Genomic DNA, 24,608 nt, shown 5'->3' on the forward strand with positions numbered 1-24,608 from the left:
AGAGAGAGAGAGAGAGAGAGAGAGAGAGAGAGAGAGAGAGAGAGAGAGAAACTGAGGTTGAAAAGCAATTAAGTATCACCATAGATTTCACAGCTAGGCAAGCCCTAAGTCCTAGTCCTGGTTCACCTAGATCTAAAGCATTTCTTCTTACCCAGTTCTCAAACTACCCATGAAAACTTGGCTAGTGCTGGGCTTCTGTATGTGTACCATGAGCATACATAGTATATCAGTAAATGGATTTCTCTCTCATGAGCTTTACAAACTTAAGAGAGGGATGTATAAGTAAGAAGAGAGGATGCACCTGAAGCCTACACCGCTCTTAGCAAAGACAAGTGTTCAAATGTTCACTGCTAAGATGACACAGCAAAGTATTCTGGGGCTACAAGGGGGGAAAGCACAGCAGAGGCCGAGGGAGAGATTCCTCTTACTATAATAAATATAATATACCTGTAATTTTGCTACTCTTATGAATCATAATGAAATATCTGATATGCAACCCCTGTGAAAGGGTTCTTTAATCCCCAAAGGGGTTGTGACCCACAGGCTGAGAACTACTGCTCTGGAGGTTGTTTCTTTCTCCTCATTTATGAATGCCTCAGGATCATTAATGATAGTTGTTCATTTAAAGGATGAAAAAGAAAATAAATTAAGGAATATAGGTTGGGATAGTACAAGAAATAGAGCTGCCAAGATAAAACGAAAGCCTAGGCTGAGAGTGACTGCACTGAAGTGGAGGGAGGGAGGGAGGAAGGGAGGGAGGGAGGGAGGGAGGGAGGGAGGGAGGGAGGGAGGGAGGGAGGGAGGAAGGGAGGGAGGGAGGGAGGGAGGGAGGGAAGGAGAGAAGGAGGGAGGGAGGGAGGGAAGGAAGCAGCCGCAAGACTGAGCTTCCTATCCCTCAGAAGTCAAGGTTGGCATCATCAAAGAAAACAGAGGCTTAATGACAGGGCTTGAGAAGGAAAGGGATGGAGGCACCTTTGTAGCCCTGCCTCGGGTATTCCAGGGCAGTAGATCCCTAAGGCAGAGGGGACTGAAAGCTTTATGAAGATAGGAGGGGGACTCATCTACAGAGAGTTTAGTTCAAGTTACGAAAATGGCAGAGGCAGCCACAGAGTCAAGGAAGGAGGCCTCGGTCTCAAAGGAATCAAGGTTATTGATCTTTGAGAAGGAAAAGAATATGTGAAGCAGAGAAAAATCTCAAGAACTGTTGAAGAAAAACCTTTTTATGTGAAGAGAAGAACATGGATTTTTTTTTTTTTTTTGCGTCTTTTTGTTTTGGAGGGGGCAGGATCTATTGATGTTTTTGAGACAGGATCTCACTATGTAATCCTCGCGGGACAAGAACTCACTCTGTAGACCAGGCTGACCTCAAACTCACAGAGGTCTTCCTGCCTCTGCCTCCCAAGCTCTGGGATTAAGGTGTGTGCACCACAACATCTGGCTGAAAACAGGTTTTTATTAGATTCTAGATCTAAAGAAAAGATCTCACTGTGGGAAATTCAACAGGCAATGAACAAAAGGTCATTAAAAGCTTCTGGAGCTGGGAATAAAGTCAGTTGACGGAGTGCTGCCCGGCAAGCACAGAGTCCTGGAATTTTAAGAAAGAAAGGGGAAGTTTTTAATCATGATGGATATTCCATTAGAGGTGGAAAACAATTAAAATTGAGATAAATATAGCCACTTTGCTTTGGTAGCTTCTTATTTTGAATTTATTTTATGTTCCTGGGTGCTTTGCCTACAGAGGTCAGAGAGGACATCTGATCCTCTGAAACTGGAGTCACAAGCTCACAGAGAGTTGTCAGCCACCATGTAGGTGCTGGGAATTGAACCCGGGTCCTCTGGAAAAACAGGATGTGCTCTTAATCACTGGGTCATCTTGTCAGCCCTCATAGCTTCTGTTATAATGGGCAATAAAAGCAATGAAAACAGATAGTTGTAGTCTCAGGAATGAAGACTAGCGTAATACACAGTAAAAACTGTCCAGTCACAAGAAATTCTAATGGTGTTGGCTAAAGCAATGTTAAAGAAGCGGGCCACAAGTTCTACACTGGGAAATGAGGTAAGCAAAACTGGAAGGAGACTAAAATGTCCAGGGAAAATGGATATGAAAAGACCAATGCGAGAGAAGAGAGGTTTGGAGGAAGTAAAGCAGTAGAAGAGAATGGAGTGAAGAAAACACTCTGACATTTGAGGTGGTGTAAGTGTAATAAGCAGACCAGAGCAAAGCTGAATCTCCACTCCCAGGTGATATGGGATGCCCCTCTGTATGCTGTGAATATGTTTTATTATAATTGGTTAATAAAGAAGCTGCTTTGGCCTATGGAAGGGCAGAATAGAGCTAAGTGGAAAAACTAAACTAAATGCAGGGAGAAAGAAGACAGAGTCAGGCAGACGCCATGTAGCTGCTGAAGGAGAAAGATACAGACCTTACCCGGTAAGCCACAGCCTCGTGGTGATACACAGATTAGTAGAAATGGATTGATTTAAGATATAAGAGCTAGCTAAGCCATTGACCAAGCAGTATTGTAATTAATATAGTTTCTGTGTGATTATGCGGGTCTGGGCAACTGGGAATGAAAGAGCAGTCTCTGTTTATACCCAGGCCCTCCCAAAAGTGCCAATCTCTTAGTTCTTGACAGATGTGTTATGTGCCTGCATGTACTTAACAAGTAACGGTGGAAAAGAACTTCAACTGTTTATGTATCACTTCAGCAATTCCTTCCCATCACTAACACTTGGTGAGCTCTAATGAACCACCAAGCACAGGAGAAGGGATGGCAGCTGACTTCTGTGCAGCTCTTCCAACAGGGAGGTACAACTGGAGTCTATACTTGACTCTTGTAACTACCACAATGGTGCTAAGGAGGAGATATTGTCAGTCAGATAGGTCAAGGTTAATGAGTAAATGCTAATCACTGCACTGGACTACAAATCGGATACCCAACTCCAGAGTGAGGCTCTTCATCACATTCCACTCTCTCTGAGAAGACAGTACTGCCCACTCAAATAAACACACAGCTTCATAGTTCTAAACATCCTAGCCTCTCTATTTACTAAGAACATTTATATTACATGTTTTCTTAAAATGCCAAAGTGGTCAAAGCCTAGAATATTTCAAAAATATCTTTTCCTTCCTGTTGTTCCCCAAACATGTAAGCTCTCTTTTTTACCAAACTCTAATTCTGATTCTATAATTGGATCCACATTGGTACCTGATTGGAAGCAGTTACCTAGTAATGGGAGTTTTGTGTGCTTTGAAGATAGAGAAGGCACAGAACTCAGGAGAGAGAGGCAGAGGATTTTGAGTTCCAGGCCAACATGGGCTACACAGCAAGATCCTGCCACCACCACCCCACCAAAAGTACTTAGGAACTGTGCAGTGACTGTGGCATCCAAAGGGAGGTCCTTCAGCTTGAAGGATGAAGGTCTGTACTTGTATGCGCTACCAAAGAGGTCAGCTCTGAGCTAAGCTACAAAAAAGGCAAATGGTATTAGAGGCGGATGGGGAGACGGAAAAGAAAGGAAGAGGGAGAGAGAACAAGAACATCACTCAGAAGAATGTAGAGACCAGAAAGCTATAAAGAATGTTAAGGGAAAGAAGTGCGTAAGAGCGCTTGATGGGTTTCATGGCCCCACAGCAGAGGCCTCTAAGGGCAGGCTGAAGACACATCAGACACCTGCATGTCACTTTAGCCAGTTAGGGGGAAACTGCATCTGACACATTCAATGCAATTAAATGTAAAACAATTACCTTCTAATTGGACCACACGTCTGTCCAAAATATGCTATATTTTATTTATGGAACTACCTAAATTTAAAAAAAAGAACTTGATGGCAATCATGAAGCTGCTATAAAAAGCATACATCAGCGTAATCTACAAGCCTTTTCAACTCCATCTTCACTGTTCCCATCCCTTAATAACCACATCAAACACTGTTTTCTAAGCCTTCTCATGTGAGAAGACCTGAGGTAAACCTTACCAAATCAAGCAATTTCTGGATCAGACAAAATAGAAGGGGGTCACAAGGCACCAGTTGTCTAAAATTCAAGACTAAAAAAACATAAAACAAACTCCTCTGTCTGCCACACATGGACATTCAGAGGCGAGGTGTAAGCAAGCATTTTCTCTATGTTAGAAGAGGTGTGAGCTGCATCTGTCACTTACCCTGTTTTGCTTCCTGTTCTGAAGCTACTAGGGCAGGGATGGGGTGGCGACATCTACTGCCCACTATTAACAAGGTGTTTTGTTTTCTAACACATCTCAGCTCCAGGCTGGAATATGACCCAAAAACTCTGACTGCTTAGGATTAGGCTCATGACCATAACCAGTTTTTTTTTCTTTTTTAAAGACAGGATCTCAGACTGCAGCCCAGGCTGACCTTGCTCTCAGGGATCCTCCTGGCTCAGCCTCCTGAATGCTGTCACCACTCTGCTACTCTGCCACTCAGCCACTGACCTGCTCATCTTACTGACTATGGACCTAGACTTCCTACAATACAAGGCTGGCAACTGCTGCAACCAGTCTCACTACCACTGAGGCAATGAAATAAGTCCCAATAATTATGAGCCAACAAAATCCAGAGATGGAAGGGGACTCTGAGTATAGACTTCAGATCTCAGCCAGCTTTGTTTCTCTTGACCCATTTATACTGAGTTTTCTTTCATCTTTATCCTAATTAGTATTAACCAGGTGTATGTGGTAATAACCAAATTCTATTAACAAGAAAATGAGGTCAACTTCTCAGCATTTATCAATTAGAATGCCTACAATTTGGTTTTATCGATAGCCCAATATTGATACAAAATACTTAAATATGTATCTGGCACATTTTAAAATATCATTTCACATTCAAATTGCCTTATACTAACTTCATTCCTGATTTTAAAAAATCTGTATTTTGCCCTACAGAAAGTAGAAAAAAATAAATGCTTGTAACTTTTCTATGCAACACTAAAAGTTAAGAATAATCAATTCAGAAATGAGTTCTCATTGTATTGTAGCAGTTTTTCCCCCAAAAAACAACCATTCTCCCCAAAAGAAAGCCATAGACAAACTATCCAAACACCATGCAAAGCCTCTTACTTGAAGCTGGAGAGTATGTCGAAGAATGGTTTCTTCTAAGGCATGGATCCACTTCTCTCGTTCATCGGCATCTCGAGCTAGAACAAAAGATTAGAATTTGCTGTGTCATTTCCTTAACAGGTTCATCTTAAGGAAGTATCTTATTTCTTAAGTAGATCCAATATCTAATAAGAATTACAAACTATAACAATTTTAACAAAAAGAATGGTTATGCTTAATAATGAGTAGGTTACTTTTGTCACAGACCAACACTCCCATGGACTGATTAGTTTTTACTAGCTTCATTTAACAGATGAATGGGTTTTAAAATGTGGCACATATACCCAGAGGAATACCAGTCAGTCATTAACAAAAATAAAAACACAGATGGAACAGCGGAGGAAGCCAGGCACAGACACACAAGTCCATATGATCTCACTTGTATGATCCTCAAACAGTGCAACTCGAGAGGTCAATAGTGGATTGCAGGTTATGAGAGGGTAAACAGAGTGGAGAGAAAGGAAGATGGGAACAGGGTAGATGGTAGGCACTAAGTTACATTATCTGGAAGCCAGCAGCTCTGTTTAGCTGCTGTACTGTTAGGTGACTATCAACACCAATATCTAAAAGAAGATTTTGAAAGCTTTTACCAAAAAAGAAATGATTAATGTTTGCAAAAATAGGTACACTTAGACTGATTTAAAATAACACGTATACATAACTGAGGCATATTAGCCCTGTTCAGGATCTTATGTTTTTACGTAGCAGTTAAAAAATATATTTAACTTAAATAAATTTAAAAAAAGAAGAAAGAAAAAGAGGTTGAAGGCACCATAAACCAAGGTAGTAAAGAATTACCGGTTAGCCCCTGGAGGAGAAGCCTTGCATTCAGTGATGCTCTCTGCCTAGCAGCATGATAAACTCCTCAGGAGGAGTTGTGGGCTGGATGCCGCACTTGAGATCTGACAATGTGTGTGCCAAGGGGATCTGGAAACTCTATTTTCTGGTACATCGAGACTGAGCCTGAAAGTATTTTTTAAGAGAAGTTGAAAATAGGACCCACTAACACTGTGGTTCTCAACCTGTGGGTTGTGACTCCTTTGGCAGTAGAATGACCCTTTCACAGGGGTAACCTAAAACCATAAGGAAACAGAGATTTTACATTACAATTCATAACAGTAGTAAAATTACAGTTATGAAGTACAATGAAAATACTTTTTTGGTTGGGGTCACCACAACATGAGGAACTGTACTAAAAGGGTCCCCGCATTAGGAAGGTAGAGAACCACTATGCTATGCTAGCAAAGTGGAGTAAATTAGGCCATGTCTTGATTGGACCCCAAAATGCCTTCACTTTGGAACTAAGGAAAAAGCAGAATTAAGCCAACTATTTGGTCATCTGTGTGTTCCACAAAGATCCTGATATCTAAAATAGACTAAAGAACCCCATACTGTTAGTGATTCTGGCATCTGGCTAGCAAAGCTGGCGAAAATCTCCTCTAAGGATGGCAACCCCATCTTGGTCACAGACTCATCTACCTGCCTGCCTTCCTTCCTTCCTGCCTGCCTTCCTTTATTATGCTTTTTTTTTTCCAAGACAGGGTTTCTCAGTGTAGAACTGGCTATCCTAGAACTCCCTCTGTGGACCAGGTTGACCTTGAACTGAAAGACCTGCCTACCTCGGCCTCCAAGGCCTCCAACGTGCTGAGATTAAAAGCGTGTGCCACCACTGGTCTTGTATTTCTACAAAGAATTTTTCAAATATAGTCTAGCACACAAGCAAATACAACCAAATACACATAAATGAAGTTGCTTCTGCAGATGACACCACACATAACTGAAACTAAGGTCAATAGGGATTCCAGATTATTTTATAAGTAACAGGTAGTATTGTAAAAGGTTTTTTTTTTTTAACTTATCATCACTGTGTAAGCACTTCATGTAGGTCAGAGGACAACTTTGAAGGTTCAGTTCTCTTCACCTTTTCCTGTATTCTAAGAATTAAATCCAGGTCATGCTGAGCCATCTATTTGGCTCCTCATTTTATTTTTCAAATAACCAAATACGAAATCTAAAATTGAAAAACAGTATTTTTAATATATATAATAATAAAAAATTAGGAGCTCAGTGGATGGTTTAACAGCAGATTGAGTACAGTCAACAAGACAATTAGAGCCCTGGAAGAGATCATAAGGAGCAGCAGCAGCAGCAGCCACTCCCGGGTATGGGGTACTCATAGTGGGCTGAGAGAGGTGTCCAAAGAGCGTTCTCAATGCTCACATTGGGCAACTCACAACCACCAAAGCTCCAGGTCCAGGAGTATCTGAAAATATTCTTCTGGCCTCTGTGGGCACTTGAACACACATGGCACACAAACACACACACACACATGTAAGTAAGTAGACAAATTTAAAGTACAGATAAAGGGGTTAAAAATAAATAAATAAAAAGGTAAGAAAATTTAATATGACCATGATTGGAATACGAGGGGGAGATAAAGAATAGATGAGAAGTCCTACTAAGGAAAGAGAGAAAACCAAGAACAAATACGGGGCCATGAGATAGGAAGAGAGCCATCATCCCCTGGATCTTGTGTACATTCCTAGCGGGCTGAGTCTCATGGTTTCTGACAACACCAGCAAAGGACATGATACTCCCTTTGCCAAGAAAAATTTCATGAACAAGATTATGAAACATGTTTACAGTCAAAAACACGTCACAACCTCTTAGTAACCACAAACAGTACAAGTTTCCCTGAGGAAATCTTACCACGATTATGAATCATGCTAACACTCAAGATGTCTTACTGCCTATGACCTATGTGTTGCAAAAATTCCTGACCTTTCTTGTCCTGCACTTTTATATAATCAGCACACCTATCTGTAGACCCCCACAGTACACCTCATAAATCACTTTACACGCCTTCATTTACCATTAGATAAAAATACACCAAAACAGTTTAATCTTTTAAACATACCTACAGTTCAAAATCTACAAAAGTCATATACCCAGCTGCTTCTAAGAAATTTCAGCTAACCTCTCTCAGGAAGTCTACACTTCCTTGTAGTGTGTATAGTATCCCCACCCCAATACACTCTCTCTCTCTCTCTCTCTCTCTCTCTCTCTCTCTCTCTCTCTCTCTCTCTCTCTCTCTCTCTCACACACACACACACACACACACACACACACACACACAGAAGCATGCTGCCTGTTTGTGATAAACCCCAATCTTACTTCACACTGACTTCCTGAAATCACTTCCTGAGATTTGAATAGAGATCTTGATTTCACTAGAACGGAGGTTCCTAAAGCACCCTGAGAAGTCACAGCTGCCCAAGCTGCACACTGCTCACTGCTGGTGGCACTACCTCGCTGGGAATTTTCCAAAATTGATGAGCGACATTACGCCACAGATTTCAGAAGCCCTCAGAATCCCTAAGAGGTTATTCAATATAGAATCAAATACTTAAGCAAATATTGAAGGCACTCTCAATACTCCAGAGTAAAGTGGCTAGATAAGCCATATAGAACTATGTAGGTATATATATGTGCATGTGTGTAATGTGTGTGCGCACGTGCAGACCAAGTGATGGTAACTCAGATACTCTTGGGATAAAGGACATTTCTGGGTCAACTGGTGGAACTTGAGAGTCAGTGGATCAATGGTGTTGCTATATCAATGCCAATTCCCACACATTAACACTTCTAACGCTAAGAGCTGTATTGCACATATGGTGTAGGAGGTCCTTTTGTATTTGTGTTGCTTTTATTGGTTAATAAAGAAACTGCTCGCTGGGCGATGGTGGCGCACGCCTTTAATCCTAGCACTCAGGAGGCAGAGGCAGGCGGATCTCTGTGAGTTCGAGACCAGCCTGGTCTACCTACAGAGCTAGTTCCAGGGTTCCAGGACAGGCTCCAAAGCCACAGAGAAACCCTGTCTCGAAAAACCAAAAAAAAAAAAAAAAAAGAAAGAAAGAAACTGCTCTGGGCCTGGTGATAGGGCAAAACTTAGGTAGGGGGGAGACAGAACTGAATTCTGGGAGGGAAAAAGCAGAGTCAGAGAGAGATCCGCCATGGAGACGCCAGGTCAAACATGATAAATCTTTCCCAGTAAGCTACAACCTCGTGGTGAACACAGATTTAATAGAAATGGGTTAAATCAAGATGTGAGAGTTAGCTAATAGGAAGCCAGAGCTAAAGGCCAAGCAGTGCTTTAATTAATACAATTTCTGTGTGATTATTTCGGGGGTTAAGATAGCCGGGTGGCCGGGATGACAAGCAGCCTGCCCTTCCTGTTACACACATATGTGGGAATTTTTCATTTACAGGAAATAAAGAACTCAGAAGGTTCTTAATACTATAAGGTTGAGGTAATTTTTAAATTTGTTTTTAGGGATTTACATATTTGTAGTGTGTGTCTGGGTGGAGGTTAGAAGACAACTTGCAGAAGTAGCTTCTCTCCTTCTAGCATGTGGATCCCAGATCAAACTTAGGTCATGTTCATCAGGCTTAGTGGCAAGGGCCTTTACCCACTGAAACATCCCAGCAAACCAAGATTGGGATTTTTAACTATAACTTTTACATTTTAAAATAAACTCTATGATAATAAACATAACATAAATAAATGCAAACATAACATTCATAAAGAACTCCCATTCTATAATGCTCAATTTTAATTCAATTTCTAGAGTAAATAGAATGCTAATTAAAATAGAAAATGTTTAATTTTGCTAAGCTGATTCCAAAACTTTTGTACAAATGCAGAGTACAGAACAACACAGAACTTGCTGAAGAGAGAAGTCTTGTCAGAGAGTCTGTTCCAAATATGAAGTCATATGAAATGGTTAGTAAAGAAAACATAGGCAGTTACTTACCAACCCTCACTGCTAAGCCTGCCCACTTTCTATGCATGACTGAAGTCTGGGCATGCGCACCCTCTTGGAGGAGCTCTTCCTCCCCATGCAGCTGCTCAAAGACTCCACTGCTGAGCCTGCCTGCTTTGCCATCTAACTCTCACTCCTAATCTCATAGCTCATTCCTGGCTGCTTACTTGCCTACCCTCTGGGGCTTTAACTCCAATAAAACTGTTCTTGAGTTTCAAAAAGAAAAAGAAAGGAGAAAATATGAGGCTAAAAGTGTGGATCAGTTGATAGTGTTTCCCACAAAGGCCCCGAGTCCAATAATCCCAGCATAAAGACGGCAGAGTGTTGGTGGCCATGTCAGAGGAGGAATACAGTCCAGTGGAGAGCAAAGCTTCCTGGGTATATCCTGGAGAGGTGAAGCCCCGGAAGGATCATTTCCAGAATGCCCTTCGCTTCCTCCTGCTTGTCACTGCCGTGTTCCTGCTGTATTTGGCATGATATGATTACCACGTGAAAGGATCCCACTCCTCACTGGGCAACTTGCTTGCTGATCATAATGACGATGATTTTTATAAGAGTAATGGTGCTTAGTTAGATCTATGATTTAACTGACATTTCCGAGTCAGCCTAAAAGACAGGTGGCTAAGACAGGTAGTGAGGATGATTAGGGAAATGGTTTGGGTTATTCTGTCAATTGACTCCTACAAGTTGTCTTCTGACCATGTGTGCAGACACTAATGAATCCACACAGAAACACACATAAAATAAAAAATTAATGAAAAATTTTAAAAAATAGAATTCATAAAATATTAAATCAACTGTTTGACAAAAGTTACTGTCAGCCATTTTAATGTCCCACAAAACCACTGCTTACCATTCTCTCTTATGCTCTATGGGGTAAAAACAAAGAGGGCTGGCGCCTGGGTCCAAACTCTGGTCTGATTCCTGGCTTTGCCCTACTTCACCTGGACCTTCACATTCCTTATGCCCTCTGTGCCTTAAGTGTCTCATCTATTCTGAGGATGATAGTACCACGTCTGAGGCTGAGAGGCAGTTCAAAGCCAGCCTTGGTTACACAGTGAGTCCCGAACCAGCCTGGGCTACATAGTGAGTTCAAACCAGTTTGGGCTGCACAGGGAGACCCTGTCTCAAACAAACAACAAAACTCAAACTGAAAAACTATCTTATTCACACCGGGGTATCTGGCAGGTATTTCCCTCAAAATGAATAAAAACAGCCTGTATTCCAGGAAGATTTTACAGTTTGTTGCCAATTATAAAATGGGTGCTGGGAACCAAATTCTGATTCTCTGCAAGAGCAATTTTATACTCTTGACCTCTGAGCCACCCATCTAGGGTGGTTATTTTGTTATGTCTATTAATGAAATGGGTTTACTGATATCATGAGATTTTTTGTATTGTTTGTGAATTGTTTATTTCAGATAGTTTCCCCCCTAAAACTCAACTATGTTGCCCAGATTGGCCTTGAACTTAAAGCCTCAGCCTTGAGTGCTAGGTTTATAGCAGTGTATAATTATGGCTGGCTCTTATGATACTGTGAGTAAATATGTTTAAAATCAGTTTTAATTTTTAAACTCGAAAATGTTGGTATACACATGTGACTACAATTTTTCTGGAGACATATAATTTTAGAAGGCACACAAGGATACTCAAACAAAAAAGTCTGAGAGGTGCTGGCATACATGTAATACCTTACTGGATTACTTATTACTTCCTCCACTGAATTCTAAGTACCCAGAAAGCAGAATTTGCTCAACTGAATGTGTTGCTGTATTCCAAGCACCTAGCAAACCACTTTGCTTACTACATGATGGATGGATGGACGGATAGATGAATGGATGGAAGGATAGATGCTAAACACAACCATTCCACTTATATAATTTGGTGGCTCAAAATGCAACTGACATATGGAATAGTCAAAATGTTTTGTTCTGTTTGTGCAGTGGTCAGTCCAGGTTCTCAGAATAGCATGCTGGGCCAAAGCTCACCCACTGAGCTATACCCCAAGGAGAAGCTTTTTTTTTAATATTCATTCATTCATTCATTCATTCATTCATTTATTTATTATGTATACAATATTCTGTCTGTGTGTATGCCTTCAGGCCAGAAGAGGGCACCAGACCCCATTACAGATGGTTGTGAGCCACCTTGTGGTTGCTGGGAATTGAACTCAGAACCTTTGGAAGAACAGGCACTGCTCTTAACCACTGAGACATCTCTCCAGCCCCAGAGAAGCTATTTTTAGAAGGCAGTAAGGTGATATGGAAAGAGAATGATCTCATGACCAAATCTAAACCAATATTTTGATAGTTAGAAACTTTCAGAATTATGGTTTTAATTAGCTGCTTACTATAGAAGTTAGAGGGGAGAGCAGATAAGAAGATATATGTATCTCTTCCTTGTATACCTTTCAATCAAAGCAGATAGAATGGTCCAGGCTTATGACCCCACCCCACCCCCCACTTCCCTAGGTCAGCTATGTTTTCCCTGGGTTCTGGACTTCAATCTGGTCCACATTTTCTTAATTCTCTAACACTATCATTTTCTTAGCAACTAATAGAACAAATGGTCATTTGTCTTCTAGAATGATGCCTTTCTCAATGAAGTCTCCTGACCAGCCTTATCTCTGTTCTTTGTTTGTTTGTTTTTCCCTGATGCTATGATAAAATGCTTTGATAAAAAGAACTTATGGGAGGAAGGTTTTAGTTTTGCTCAGGAGACAAGATACAGCAGGGAAGCCAGGGCAACAGGAGCTCGAAGCAGCTCGTCACATCTATTCACGAGCAGAAAGCAATGAAGCATGCTGCAGCTCGGTTCTCTTCCTCTATCTTATTCAATCCAGGACCCCAAGTCCAGGGAATGGTTCTGCCCACTTTTAAGATAGGTCTTTCCACACCAGTGAAAGGAATCAAGCTAACCCTCCCACAAGCATCTCCCGGGACTCTCTTCTACAGTCTGCCAAACTGACAATTAACACTAACCATCACAAGTCTTTACAGAAGACTGCCCCCTACTCCAGCACCCCCCGTCCCACTACCTTGCCCCTACTGTTTCTTTAGTGTCCTTATGCCTTTAACACACATGCTGATTCAGGCTATTATTTATTGCCCATCTTTCCTGTCCCTGGAATATTAAGATCCACAAAAGCAGGGGTCTTTCTGGAGGATGGGGGTGGTGCGCACCTTTAATCCCAGCACTTGGGAGGCAGAGGCAGACAAATCTCTTGAGTTTGAGGCCAGCTGGTCTACAGAGCTACACAGAGATACCCTGTCTCAAAAACAAACAAACAAAGCAGGAGTCAGTCTTTACTTCTCGACATATCCCAGCCAGTTAGAATCTCACCATGGAAACGACTATTCAACAAGATATTTGCTGAATAAAAATTGATGGCCCACTAATCATATTGCTGGGGATAGTGCTTCATTTCCTGTTTGTCATCAGAAGTTAAGTTAGAGTTTCCTTCCTCTCTCTCTCCCTCTCCCTCTCCCCCCCTCCCTCCCTACCTCCCTCCCTCCCTCTCTCTCTCTCTCTCTCTCTCTCTTTTATTTTTTGAGGCAAAGTCTTACTATGTGGCTCTGGCTGTCCTAGAACTCACTCTGTAGATCAGGCTGGTCTCGAAATCTGAGATCCATATGCCTGTGCCTCCCAAGTGTTGGGATTAAAGGCATATGCAAGTTAGGGTTTCTAAGAAATCACTTTTGCTTGATATGTTATTAAATTTTCTACAATTGGCTCCTTTGAAGATTTATTAATAGTTATAGCTGAAGTCTCCAAACTGTCAAAATGCACACAAATATTTGCAAATGTGTCTCTCCTCCACAACTTCTGTTTTGATTATCTGAAGCAATATTGTGAATCTCCAAGACAGAGTTAGCATTGTGTCAGGCAACTATGTGTTCATTCAGTCAAGGACAATGAAAACCATATGAGTTCTTTTCAATTCATTCACCGATCACATGCTTGTCAGCCAAATTATTCCTACTCAATGAAAATCCTTGACAAATTGCTATGCAAATATATATACTACTACTTTTAGCTTCTACAGCTTTCTACACTGCATTAACTTCGGGGTTTTGTGAAGGAGTCAAAGTGTCAGTCAGACACTATTCCGTAACTTTAAAAAAGCAAGACTTTGTAAAGTCCTTTTTCCGACATGGGGATGTAGGAACATTTAGGAAGGCTGCGGCTTTAGAGAGTTCTCACAGGCATTAAACAGGAAGGTGCTTTGGCTGTGCAGAAACTAGGGAAGGGGAGTGAGCGGCTAATGGAGCAGCAGAAAGTGTGAAGGAGATGATAAGGGCCTGAGCCACATGACAGGCTTAGGAGCCAGAAGGAGCACCCTGTGGACAAAGTGACACAGGGGCACAAGGGGGTGCAGATGCAAAGCAGGAGCAGGCTTCAGCTTGGCTCAGTGGGGAGATGGAGGTGCTGGTCCATGGCACAGTCTTGGCACTCAGGAATGTGTGTCACAAGAGGCCAGCCGAGCAAGGCCTTACACAAACACGACAAAAGAATATACAAGATGAGAAACGAGGGGGCTCCAAAGGTTTGAAAAGCCTCACTTTGTGTGGGTTCTTGAAATCCACACTCAGGCCCTCATGCTTGTGTGGCAGGCACTTTACTTCCCGAGCCATCTCTCCAGCCCCAGAAGCGCTAAACTAATGGTACATGCCTGCAATCCTAGCCTCTGGAGGCTGATGCAGGAGGATGTCTGTGAATTCAAGGCCAGCTTGGAATACATAACAAGTACCAAGTGATCCAAAGCCATATAGCAGGTCTTATCTTTCAGAAAATTATAAAAGTTTTACTGAATTTATGAACAAAAGTACTCAAACACATGTTATTAGAAAAAAATCCCTCTTAGAGAAAAAACAAAAATGAGACTATATCTTTAATTCATTTTGGAGTCGAGAAGGGAAAGTGGGACGGAGAAGAAAATTTAAGAGTTCAAGCAAAGTGTCAGCTCACTAGGAGAAATACAGAACTTTAGAAAGAAAGGAAAACGTTATAGGGTCACTTTACTTGGATTAATAAATGAAACGAAACTAAAGAGGAAAATCAAAGCCTATTTAAATCATAAAGAAAGATCAGGAAAGAGCAGGGTGTGGTAGCTCAGGCCTGTAAGTCCAGCACCTGGGAAGCTGAGTCAGAGTTCCAGGTAGCCAGGCTACAGAGGGAGGCACACCAATAAATAAAGATAAATAAGTCAAATTCAGGAAATAGACTAAAACAAAGCAAGCAAAATATGTGAAAAGAGAATTATCTAGTAATTCTTTTGTTTGCTTTTGAAGTAAACAAGATCAAATAGATGAGACCTAACAAAATAATAGAATCCTATGAAAAAAATCATAATAATTTATGTTTGCTTCTTTAAATAAAATGCTTAGAGAAAATAGACATTATCCTTTACATACTGCGGGTAGAGCAGCATATAAAAGGAGAAATGTGCACATGTTTCTTTGGAGCCGAGTATTGGGAAGGCATTCTGCATTAGCATGTATAAAATTCCTTCAGAGGGTTTCACTCTGGCTCCAGTTTCTCCAGGGAATTCTGCTCAGGGCAAAGAGCAACAAGCCACTTCCTCTCTCTGCTATATTTAGTGCTAAGCTTTAACACAATATCTTTGCCTTTCCTTCAGAAAGACTACACTTCCAGACCAAGACTGTATAGAACCCTGTACATATCACAAGCTTCAGCCCTGCCCTATAAAAGAAAACCTAGACACAGAAAAAAATGTCATTAATTCAGCACTCATCACAACACAGGATTTATATTCTTGCCAAATCACTATGCTTAAATCAGTGCCAAACACCTCATGTTCCACACTGAGTTCTCATAGAAAAACCACTATGAGAAACACTTGTTTTTCTGAATGACACAAGTAACTAAGAGAAGACAGACATGTTGGCTTCTTTCCCTCAAAAACTTTGAACTGCTCCCTCTGCTGGTGTAAGAAAAGAACTGTGGATTATGAACAGACTGAAATAAGAGAGAACAAGGTCAACGCCCGACCCCCTCATCAGTAACTCCATTCAGGGAACAGTCCCATGCTTTCTGTGGCCAGCTCCTAAGTCTCCCTAAGAGCTGGTGACCTGTGATGTGATTCACTGCCATCTCTTCCGACCAGTGTCCCAGTTAACCTTGCTTCAGTGGGCCCAGCACAGGGATGAGTCCCTGCTTGGATACACACTGAGTGCAGACACAAACCCACCTGCTACCATGAAGCACTGGTTTAGAAAGAGGCGACAGCAGCAGAGCAGGTACAGAGGCTAGAGTATGATAAGCAATTCAGCGTGACAGGAGTCCCAGAGAGTACGGCGTGAGTGAGCAGCACTGTACAATGACAGCTGTGGATATAAATCTAGGCCCTGCTATTGTGACCATGAGTAAAAATTCATATGAGCCTCAAGGTCTTGCCCATATGGTAAGGATAAAACCATCTTCCTCAACAGTGTGGTCCCGTCCCGCCAAAGGTTATCGTGCCCAGCATAACGTTCAGCTGACCCTCAGTGGCTGCTTCCCCACCAGTCCTGTTTTACTCCCCAGAGGCTCACTTCTACTGTGCATTCTAACCTCCTTCTCTAGGAAAAAAATCTCCAGTCGTCTTCTACAAAGACAAAACGCAAAACAAAAACCACTCATCACATCCCTGCCCTCAGCCTTACACCACCCATGGCATGCACTCAGATCAACGGCCTTTTATATAACACCAGACTCCTCTAACACGGAGTCACTTGAAGATGGCCTCATTGCAGCCAGCAGCCCAGCAAGACAGAGCTTTATATAATTCATTGAAATCTCAGCCCTTCCTAGATGTCAGTAAGTTGTCTTAAGGTCCTCTTAACTTGATTTTAAGAAGATGTGGATTGAGGATGTAGCTAGCTGGCAGAGTGCTTGTCTACCAAGCACAGAGCTATGGGGTTTGATCCCCAGCACTGCACAAACCAGGTATGGTGGTGTACACTCCAATTCACACTAGGACATGAAAGAAATTCTGAGTTCAGAACCATCCTTAGATAGCACATTTCAGGCCAGCCTGGGATACATGAGAGCCTGACACACACATACAAAAGACAAGCATACAATATAATTTCAGTTCATATGATAAACTTATGTTACATGTGGAGTGTATTAGGAAGGGTCGCAGTCATGAAAATGCACGTTCACACCCTGGATGTTAATAAAAGGGCCGAGAGGAAACGCTGGCAATCTGAAAGTTAAAGCAGGATCAGTGTAATCCAGGCATTGTCAGAGTTGCCAAAGTTTTAACTAATTTAACCCATAATATGAAAAGTACGAGAAAGTGTGCAACCAAGAAGTTGCTGCTGGAACGAGGATTTGAAATTGAGCTTCTAAATCTATGAATTTCACTGTTTGCCCCTCTTTACACTGAGAAGATAACCTAGTTCCTTGTGTTACATACATACTCAGGTACTTGTTGATTTCACAAAAACAAATCAATTTTTAAAAATAAGTAGATGAAGTGGGCAATAGTGGCTCACACCCTTAATCCCAGCACTGGGTAAGCAGAGGCAGGCAGATCTCTGACTTGAGACTGGTCTGGTCTACAGAGCAAGTTCCAGGACAGCCAGGGCTACGTAGCGAACCCCTGTCTTGGAAAACAAATGAAACAACAACAACAAAAAGAGTGAATGAAGTAAACTGAACACTAGTATTCTTCACAAGTGCCTAAGCATTGTAAAAAGTAGAAAAGTTCCTTTCATTATGTATCTATACTCACTCTTCACACCAAGCGATGTGCCCCAAACTAAAAAGATTGCTTACTAAGAACCACAAGGTCCCTCCCAAGATTATATACCCAATAACAATTGCTTGGGAACTCTCCAGACACAGCTCCCCAGAGTCACCACCCATGCCGGGGTTGGGCTTTCCCTGATGCAGTTGTCCTTTAGTTGCCAAGCTCCTAAAGTAACCCAAACAAACTCTGGCTCATGCATTGCTCTGCCGTGCCCTTCACCGCACGATGTACTAATGCATTTGAAACCATAAGCTGAAATAAGAACTCCTCCCTTTGAGTTATTTCCATCAGGTGTCTGGTCACCGCTACATAGAAGTTACTAACAGTCACAGGATGACTTGTTCTTACACATACACTGGACCAGAGGCTCAGGGAGGTGACCCTGATCACTCTCACCTTCAGGCAGTAGGACCGGAGTGATAATTAGCAATGTCTTTATATTACTCTCCCAGCTTGTCACACTGAAATATTACATTAGCAATTAAGAGAAATGAGTGGTGGGATAAATTGTAAAATTGCTAACAAAAGTAATACTGGATTGGAGACATCTAACTACTCACTATACCAGAGTCCATAATTAGACTCGGGAAGATTATAGTTGCAAATATTTAGGGAGGATCACGAACAGAAAGCAAATTAAGAAAAACATAGGAACATTAGTGAGATCTAATCCTCCTACAGTTATACAAGAAAACTCCCAACACACGAATCCAGCCTACATAAACATCCTGAGCACCACTGAAATTATAACAGCTAATTACAGATTTAATTACAGTTGATTTATTTCTCTTATATGAAGTGTCACTTTTTGTGTCGGAGAGGTTATCACATAGAAATCAGAAACATTTAACTACAGAGGAAATATTTCAAGTCAATAGAAGACACTGCCATGTTTACCAGGGATAATGCTGAGGTACCTGCTCCCCAAGCAGGAGTCACCTAAACCTATCACCGAACGACTTACTGTCTAGTCCAAACAACAGACTGTGTAGGTGTGTAATAAGCTGGCTAATATTCGTGTACTAGAGGCATCGATGCACTGATATACTTGAACAATATGACTTTTTAAACCATTACGTTGCATAATAATCCTGCATTTTAATAAGTAATCCAGCTTTAAGAGGGCTGAGCTGAAAATGTTGGTTATCATATCAACTGCAGACAACTGCTTCCACTGAGATTTATGGAGTTCTACTCTAGGCTTCTTTTTGATGCTTTGCTTTAAAGTGCTGTATTTTATCTTAGGAAACTTGTGTTACTCTAAAATATGTAACTTATACTATTTACAGTTTGTACTGTTTAGAAGATGTTGTCAGTAAACACCCCCCCCACACCGCCCTGCTTTTTTGAGACAGGTCCTCACTATGTAACCTAGACTGACTTCAAACTTATGACCCTCCTGTCATTGTGCCCAGTTTTATGGTTTTTCATTTTTTAAAAAATGAAAAAAAATGTTTATATACCAGGCTTGCCGAAGGCGAGACACCCTTTGATACAAATTAGATTAATCATATTAAGGGCAATCTATGATCAAGGCTAAGTCACTTGGCTCTGCATCTCACTCATCTATACGTTAAGGATGGTCCTAGAGCAACTGCCATTCCAGACTCTGGAGCTCAGGCTTTCAAAGGTATTATGTGCGCTGTGGAGGACCCATTCCAGAGTTTTTGGCTCACAAGGGCACATTCCCACGCAGTGCTGAAGCTCTATCTACAAACACACTTTAGAACCACTGACCTAGATGGATCTGAGAACAAATCCTGGCTCTACTACTTGTGCGTCCTAAAACTCAGTTTGTCCAACTCTAGAAACAAAGCTATCTGTGATTACGGGTTTAGCAACTATATACAGCGGTGTCCACTGTCCACTGAACAGTGTCTGGTTCATATCAGTTACTTAGTAGCAACCCGATAGTTGCTGCCACTGTAGCACTGTAACGGAACACAGGGACATTAAGGGCATGGTATTTTACCCTTGCATTCAACTGCATTGTTATTTGAAGGTACTCTTATTTTACATTAATTCTTTCTTGATAAAATGATAGATCATGATAGCTAAGTGACTTATGTCTTTAACAATCCCTCTCAAGAGAGCTTGCCTGGTATGCATGAAGGCCTTGGTTTGATCCTCAGTAGCTCATAAACCAGACAAGGTAATGCACTCTGCAAGCCCAGATCTCAGGATGCAGAGGCAGAAAAATCATCCTCACTGGCCATAGATCAAGTTCTAGGCTAGTCAAGAATTTATGAGAGGGGCTGGAGAGATGGCTCAGAGGTTAAGAGCATTGCCTGCTCTTCCAAAGGTCCCGAGTTCAATTCCCAGCAACCACATGGTGGCTCACAACCATCTGTAATGAGGTCTGGTGCCCTCTTCTGGCCTGCAGACATACACACAGACAGAACACTGTATACATAATAAATAAATAAAATCTCAAAAAAAAAGAAAAGAAAAAATGTTTTTTTAAAAAAAAAAGAATTTATGAGAACCTGTCTCAAAAGATAAGGTACTAAGTACTATGCTCAGTTTTCAATTTTGCTTTATATCAGCTGGGTGGTCCCAGCTTCCTTATCTATAAAGATGGCACTAGTACTTACTTTGTAAAGTGAGCTGCATGATTTAATAAAGGTAGAACGCCAAAATAATATCTCACATAAAATAAACACTCAATAAATGTTTGCTATTATCCCTATATCCATAATGCTATAAATCATTACAGACATTAAATCATCAAAGATACAACTTCATAAGCCAGGCATAGTAGCTCACCCTTACAATCCCAGTACCTGGGAAGCTAAGGCAGACAGATAAGTCATTCAGGGTCATTCTCAGTCTCATTTTGAAGCCAGGCTAGGTTGCATAAGACCTTGTCTCAAGATGAAGACCAAAAAAAAAAGTTACAACTTTTGATCTATAAAAACAGTACTTTCAGATGATTAGGTTCTGGGCTGGGAAGATGCCTCAATGAGGTAAGCACCTGCCACACAAGCACAAAGACCTGACTTCAGATCCACAACCCTCACCTGAAAAGTCATGTGTTCCCAGAACCCAGCACTCTAGAAGCTGAGCTAGGCAGTTCCCCAGGGCTTGCTGACCTGGCCACCAGATTAGCCCATTGGTAAGCAGCAAGTGAGAGACCTTGGCTCAAAAAATAAGGCAAAGAGTAATAGAGGAAGACACCTGATGTAGACCTGGCTTCCACACGTAAGCACAGGCATTTGCGCATGCCCAAGCATGCATGCACACACACACACACACACACATGTACACATAAACATACACATGTGCATGCACATGCCTCCATTCTAACTTCTTTTATTGCTCTTCCCAGTCTACTGGCATTCCATCCTCTTTGCTTGCTGTGATCTCCTAGACAGACAATAGATATTTCTGCCAATGTTCTTAACTATAGATTTAAAATCCAAAGGCTTTATTTAGCTCACAAAGGTGCAGTTTGACATTTTTTAAAACATTTAAAAATCTGGAACTATTACACACTCATTTCCCATTAAGAAAAACTGACCTCTCTTGAAAAGAAGTAGAGAACCTGTCAACGTTCAGCAAGCCTTACCAAACATCTTAACTGTCTGGACCAGGTACAGCAGCTTCCCCTCTACATTGCTAGTCTGGATTATTATTGCTACATTTTATTTCATGTTGTATGTGTATGGTGTGTGTGTATATATGTGTCTATGTGTGCCACTGCACACATGCAGAAGTCAGAAGGCAATTTTGGGCAGTCTGTTCTCTTCTCCCATCATGTAGGTTCCAGGAATTGAACTCTGGTCATCAGACATGCAGACCCCAAATTGCTAGTCAACAACTCCCCACTCCTGCACCCCGGCCCTTTTCTCTCTGGCATCATCAGCTCTTCCTCTCCATGGAAATCACTGTTGTCAACACAGAAACACTATTACTGTTCCTTTTTTTCCTTAATTAAAATCTCCCCAAGACTCTCATGGCTCAAAATCCCTTCTATTCCTGCTATCAGCTCAGCCGAATCTGAAAGCACTCTGTCCTGGTTTATGGTGGCTCTCCTCAAGGTTTTCAAGAACCCCTCCTGATAAACTCCATTATGACATCACTCCCTACTGCCCACTTCCCTTGTTCATCAGCAGCGTCTGGCACAGTTGCTGACCTCTCTCCCTCCGAGAAAGCGCCTCTCCAGGCTTCACTTGTTTTTGTTCCTTTGTCACCGCTCTCCAGCTGATTCTCCCTCATCTTGGGGTCTCTAAAGTATATCTTCAAGTGCCTACACCTTGGTGCTCAGACTTTTTTCTTTCTACTCCTATTCCCAAATTCCCACGGCCATAAACACTGTCTGTGCCAATGAGTACCCAGATTTATTTTTCTAACTAGAAAATTTCCCCTGAATTCCATCCATATCCAAACTACACATTCAACATCTTCAACGAATTCTCCTTTCTTCCAAACTAGTTCTTCTTGGAATCATCCTCTTCAGTTGGCAACTCTGTTCTTTTTACCTCAATCAAAACTCTCAGTGTCAACCTGAACCTGTCTTTCCATCATCTACAACTCAACCTTCAAAATAAATAAAATATCATTGTCCAGTCAGTGGTGGTGCACACCTTTAATCCCAACACTAAGAGGCAGAGGCAGGCCAATCTCTGCGAATCTGAGGCCAGCCTGATCTGCAGAACAAGTTCTAGGACCACCAGGGCTGTTATACAGAGAAACCCTGTTTTGAAAAATAAAATAAAACATGAACTAGAACTTAGCAACATAAAAGTAACTAAGTTATACAACAACTTGAAAACACTGTTCGGAGCTAATAAAGTAAGGCAGAAGAAAATCCACATGACACGATCACATTTCTGTGAAGCTCCCCAATGGGTATGCACACCTCTACTGACAGAAAGCAGATCAGTGGTTGCCTGGCCCAGGGCTGAGGCGAGGGGGGGGGGGTGCTTTGAAAGGGAAGAAATCTCTTGGAGTGATAAAAATGTTCCATATCATGGAGGCAGCTATCTACAAATAAGCTGACCAAAGCCTACTAAATTATATGAGACATATTTTTATTTATATTATTGTTATTATTATTATTATTTTGGTTTTTCAAGACAGGGTTTTTCTGTAGCTTTTTGGAGCCTGTCCTGGAATTTGCTACACCAGGCTGGACTCAAACTCAGAGATCCCCCTGCCTCTACCTCCCGAGTACTGGAATTATAGGCGTACGCCATCACTGCCTGACCTGAGACATAGATTTTAAAATGTTTTTATCTGAAGGTCTTTTTAAAAGTTGTCATTTGCTGTTGTGGTTATTGTATGCTTCAGCGTACATATGAATCTGAATGCACATACGATGGAGGGAGTTCAGGCATGCCACAGCATGTGTGAGGAGACCAGAGAACAGTTTTATGGAGTTGGTCCTCTCTTCCCACCTTTAACTGGGCCCCAGGGATCAAAGTCATCAAGCTTTTGCAGCAAGAGCTGCACTGAGCCATCATCTCATCAGCCCCTCATGCATAAATTTATTACATGTTAATTATACTCCACTAAAGTTGATTAAGCACACACACAATCTGACCTCCCTACCCCCACTGGTACAGTACGGAAACCATCTCTTTCTCTCTTCTTGTCTACAACAGCCTCCTAAATGGCTTCCTGGGCCTGTGCTCCTCTGCACCTTATTCTCAACACAGTGGCTGGAGCAACCCTGCAAATTATGAATCTCGTCATACCACTCTCTGATCAAAATGTCCTAACAGTCTTTCATGACAATAAGATTCTTTTTTATTTCTTTTTTGGCAACAGGGTCTCACTCTGTAACCCAGGCAGCCTGAAACTCACTCTGTAGACCCAGAGTTCTAGCTTGACACAGGAAAAAGACAACACTCAACATGTTATGATAATGTATCAACCTGAATTTGCTTTCAATTCTCATCAGCAATTTAAGGTCAAGAAGAATACCATAAAATTTAAGCTCTATCAGACACTGAGAGGTTTTCTATCAAATCTGTAGATCTTCACTAAGTGTGAAGTAATTTTCCTAATCACCTAAACCAATGCACAGTCTTCTTTTCACAAGCTCACACTGCTTAACACTCCATAAATGCTACAGTAGAAAACAAACAATCTGGCAGGCTGGAAACTCAGGGTTCATTTTTTAAATTCTTATTTATCTTTATCATTTAAACAATGTCTTGTTTTATCAGCAAGCCACATAAATATAAAAATGCTAAGGAGATCAGTTTAACATAAATAATTAAAGGTAAGGCAGAGGTGCCTTTGCTCAGAGATCCAAGGCTCTTTCCACCAGGCAAACAAAGGTGCTCTGGCCCGGAGGGGCCTCCTCAGGAGCTGCAGAATCTGTGCTGCAGCCCCTGCAGCCAGCAGCTCCTAGAACTGCAGTGAAGTACTCAACTCCATTAGAGTAAAGAGGCACAGTTACCTGCTTTGGCTTATAAACAGCATTGCATATGTAACCTGAGAATCAGGGCTGCTTGGTGATGAAAAGGTTTCATGAAGTTAAACAGAGTGGAAATTTCCAGGGGAGCACTATTATTTAAGCAGTTCTAAACAAATAATATTCTAAAGCACAGTTAGTATTTTAAGGATAAGCATGACGACATATTAGAAATGTCACTGGCGCACACTGGCCTGTCTTTACTATGCACAGGCAGCATTTTCCACTTCTATGAGTCAATCTCTTAAACAAGACAATGAAGGAAACAACTACAGCATGCTGTCCTAGTGTGGGACAGCAGTGGCCTAAACACCTTTGCCTGGCACTTACGGTCACCAGCAGACCTCATAACCAAACATTTCTTAGCTGTAACTGTACTTAGTATTCATTTGCCTTGATGTACCTGGCAACCGTAACAGTAATAATCACCTACAGGTTCAGACAAAGTACTAACATCTCCAAACAGTCTCATTTCTAAGTTTT

The 24,608-nt window shown here is 41.5% G+C and overlaps 1 protein-coding gene across 28 annotated transcripts in view; it reads right to left on the reverse strand.

Moving 5' to 3' along the window:
* Positions 1-24,608, reverse strand: part of Osbpl9 (oxysterol binding protein like 9) — a 137,089-nt gene that overhangs the window by 65,489 nt on the left and 46,992 nt on the right. For all 28 annotated transcript variants that reach the window (XM_075946314.1, XM_075946313.1, XM_075946315.1 and 25 more), the window contains one exon: positions 5,082-5,158. In XM_075946314.1, coding sequence (XP_075802429.1) covers positions 5,082-5,158 — 77 coding nt within the window. Of the gene's footprint in view, positions 1-5,081; positions 5,159-24,608 lie in introns of those variants that run through there.

This window comes from Microtus pennsylvanicus, chromosome 13 (assembly GCF_037038515.1).
Source record: "Microtus pennsylvanicus isolate mMicPen1 chromosome 13, mMicPen1.hap1, whole genome shotgun sequence".
In the NCBI taxonomy this organism is placed as follows: domain Eukaryota; kingdom Metazoa; phylum Chordata; class Mammalia; order Rodentia; family Cricetidae; genus Microtus; species Microtus pennsylvanicus.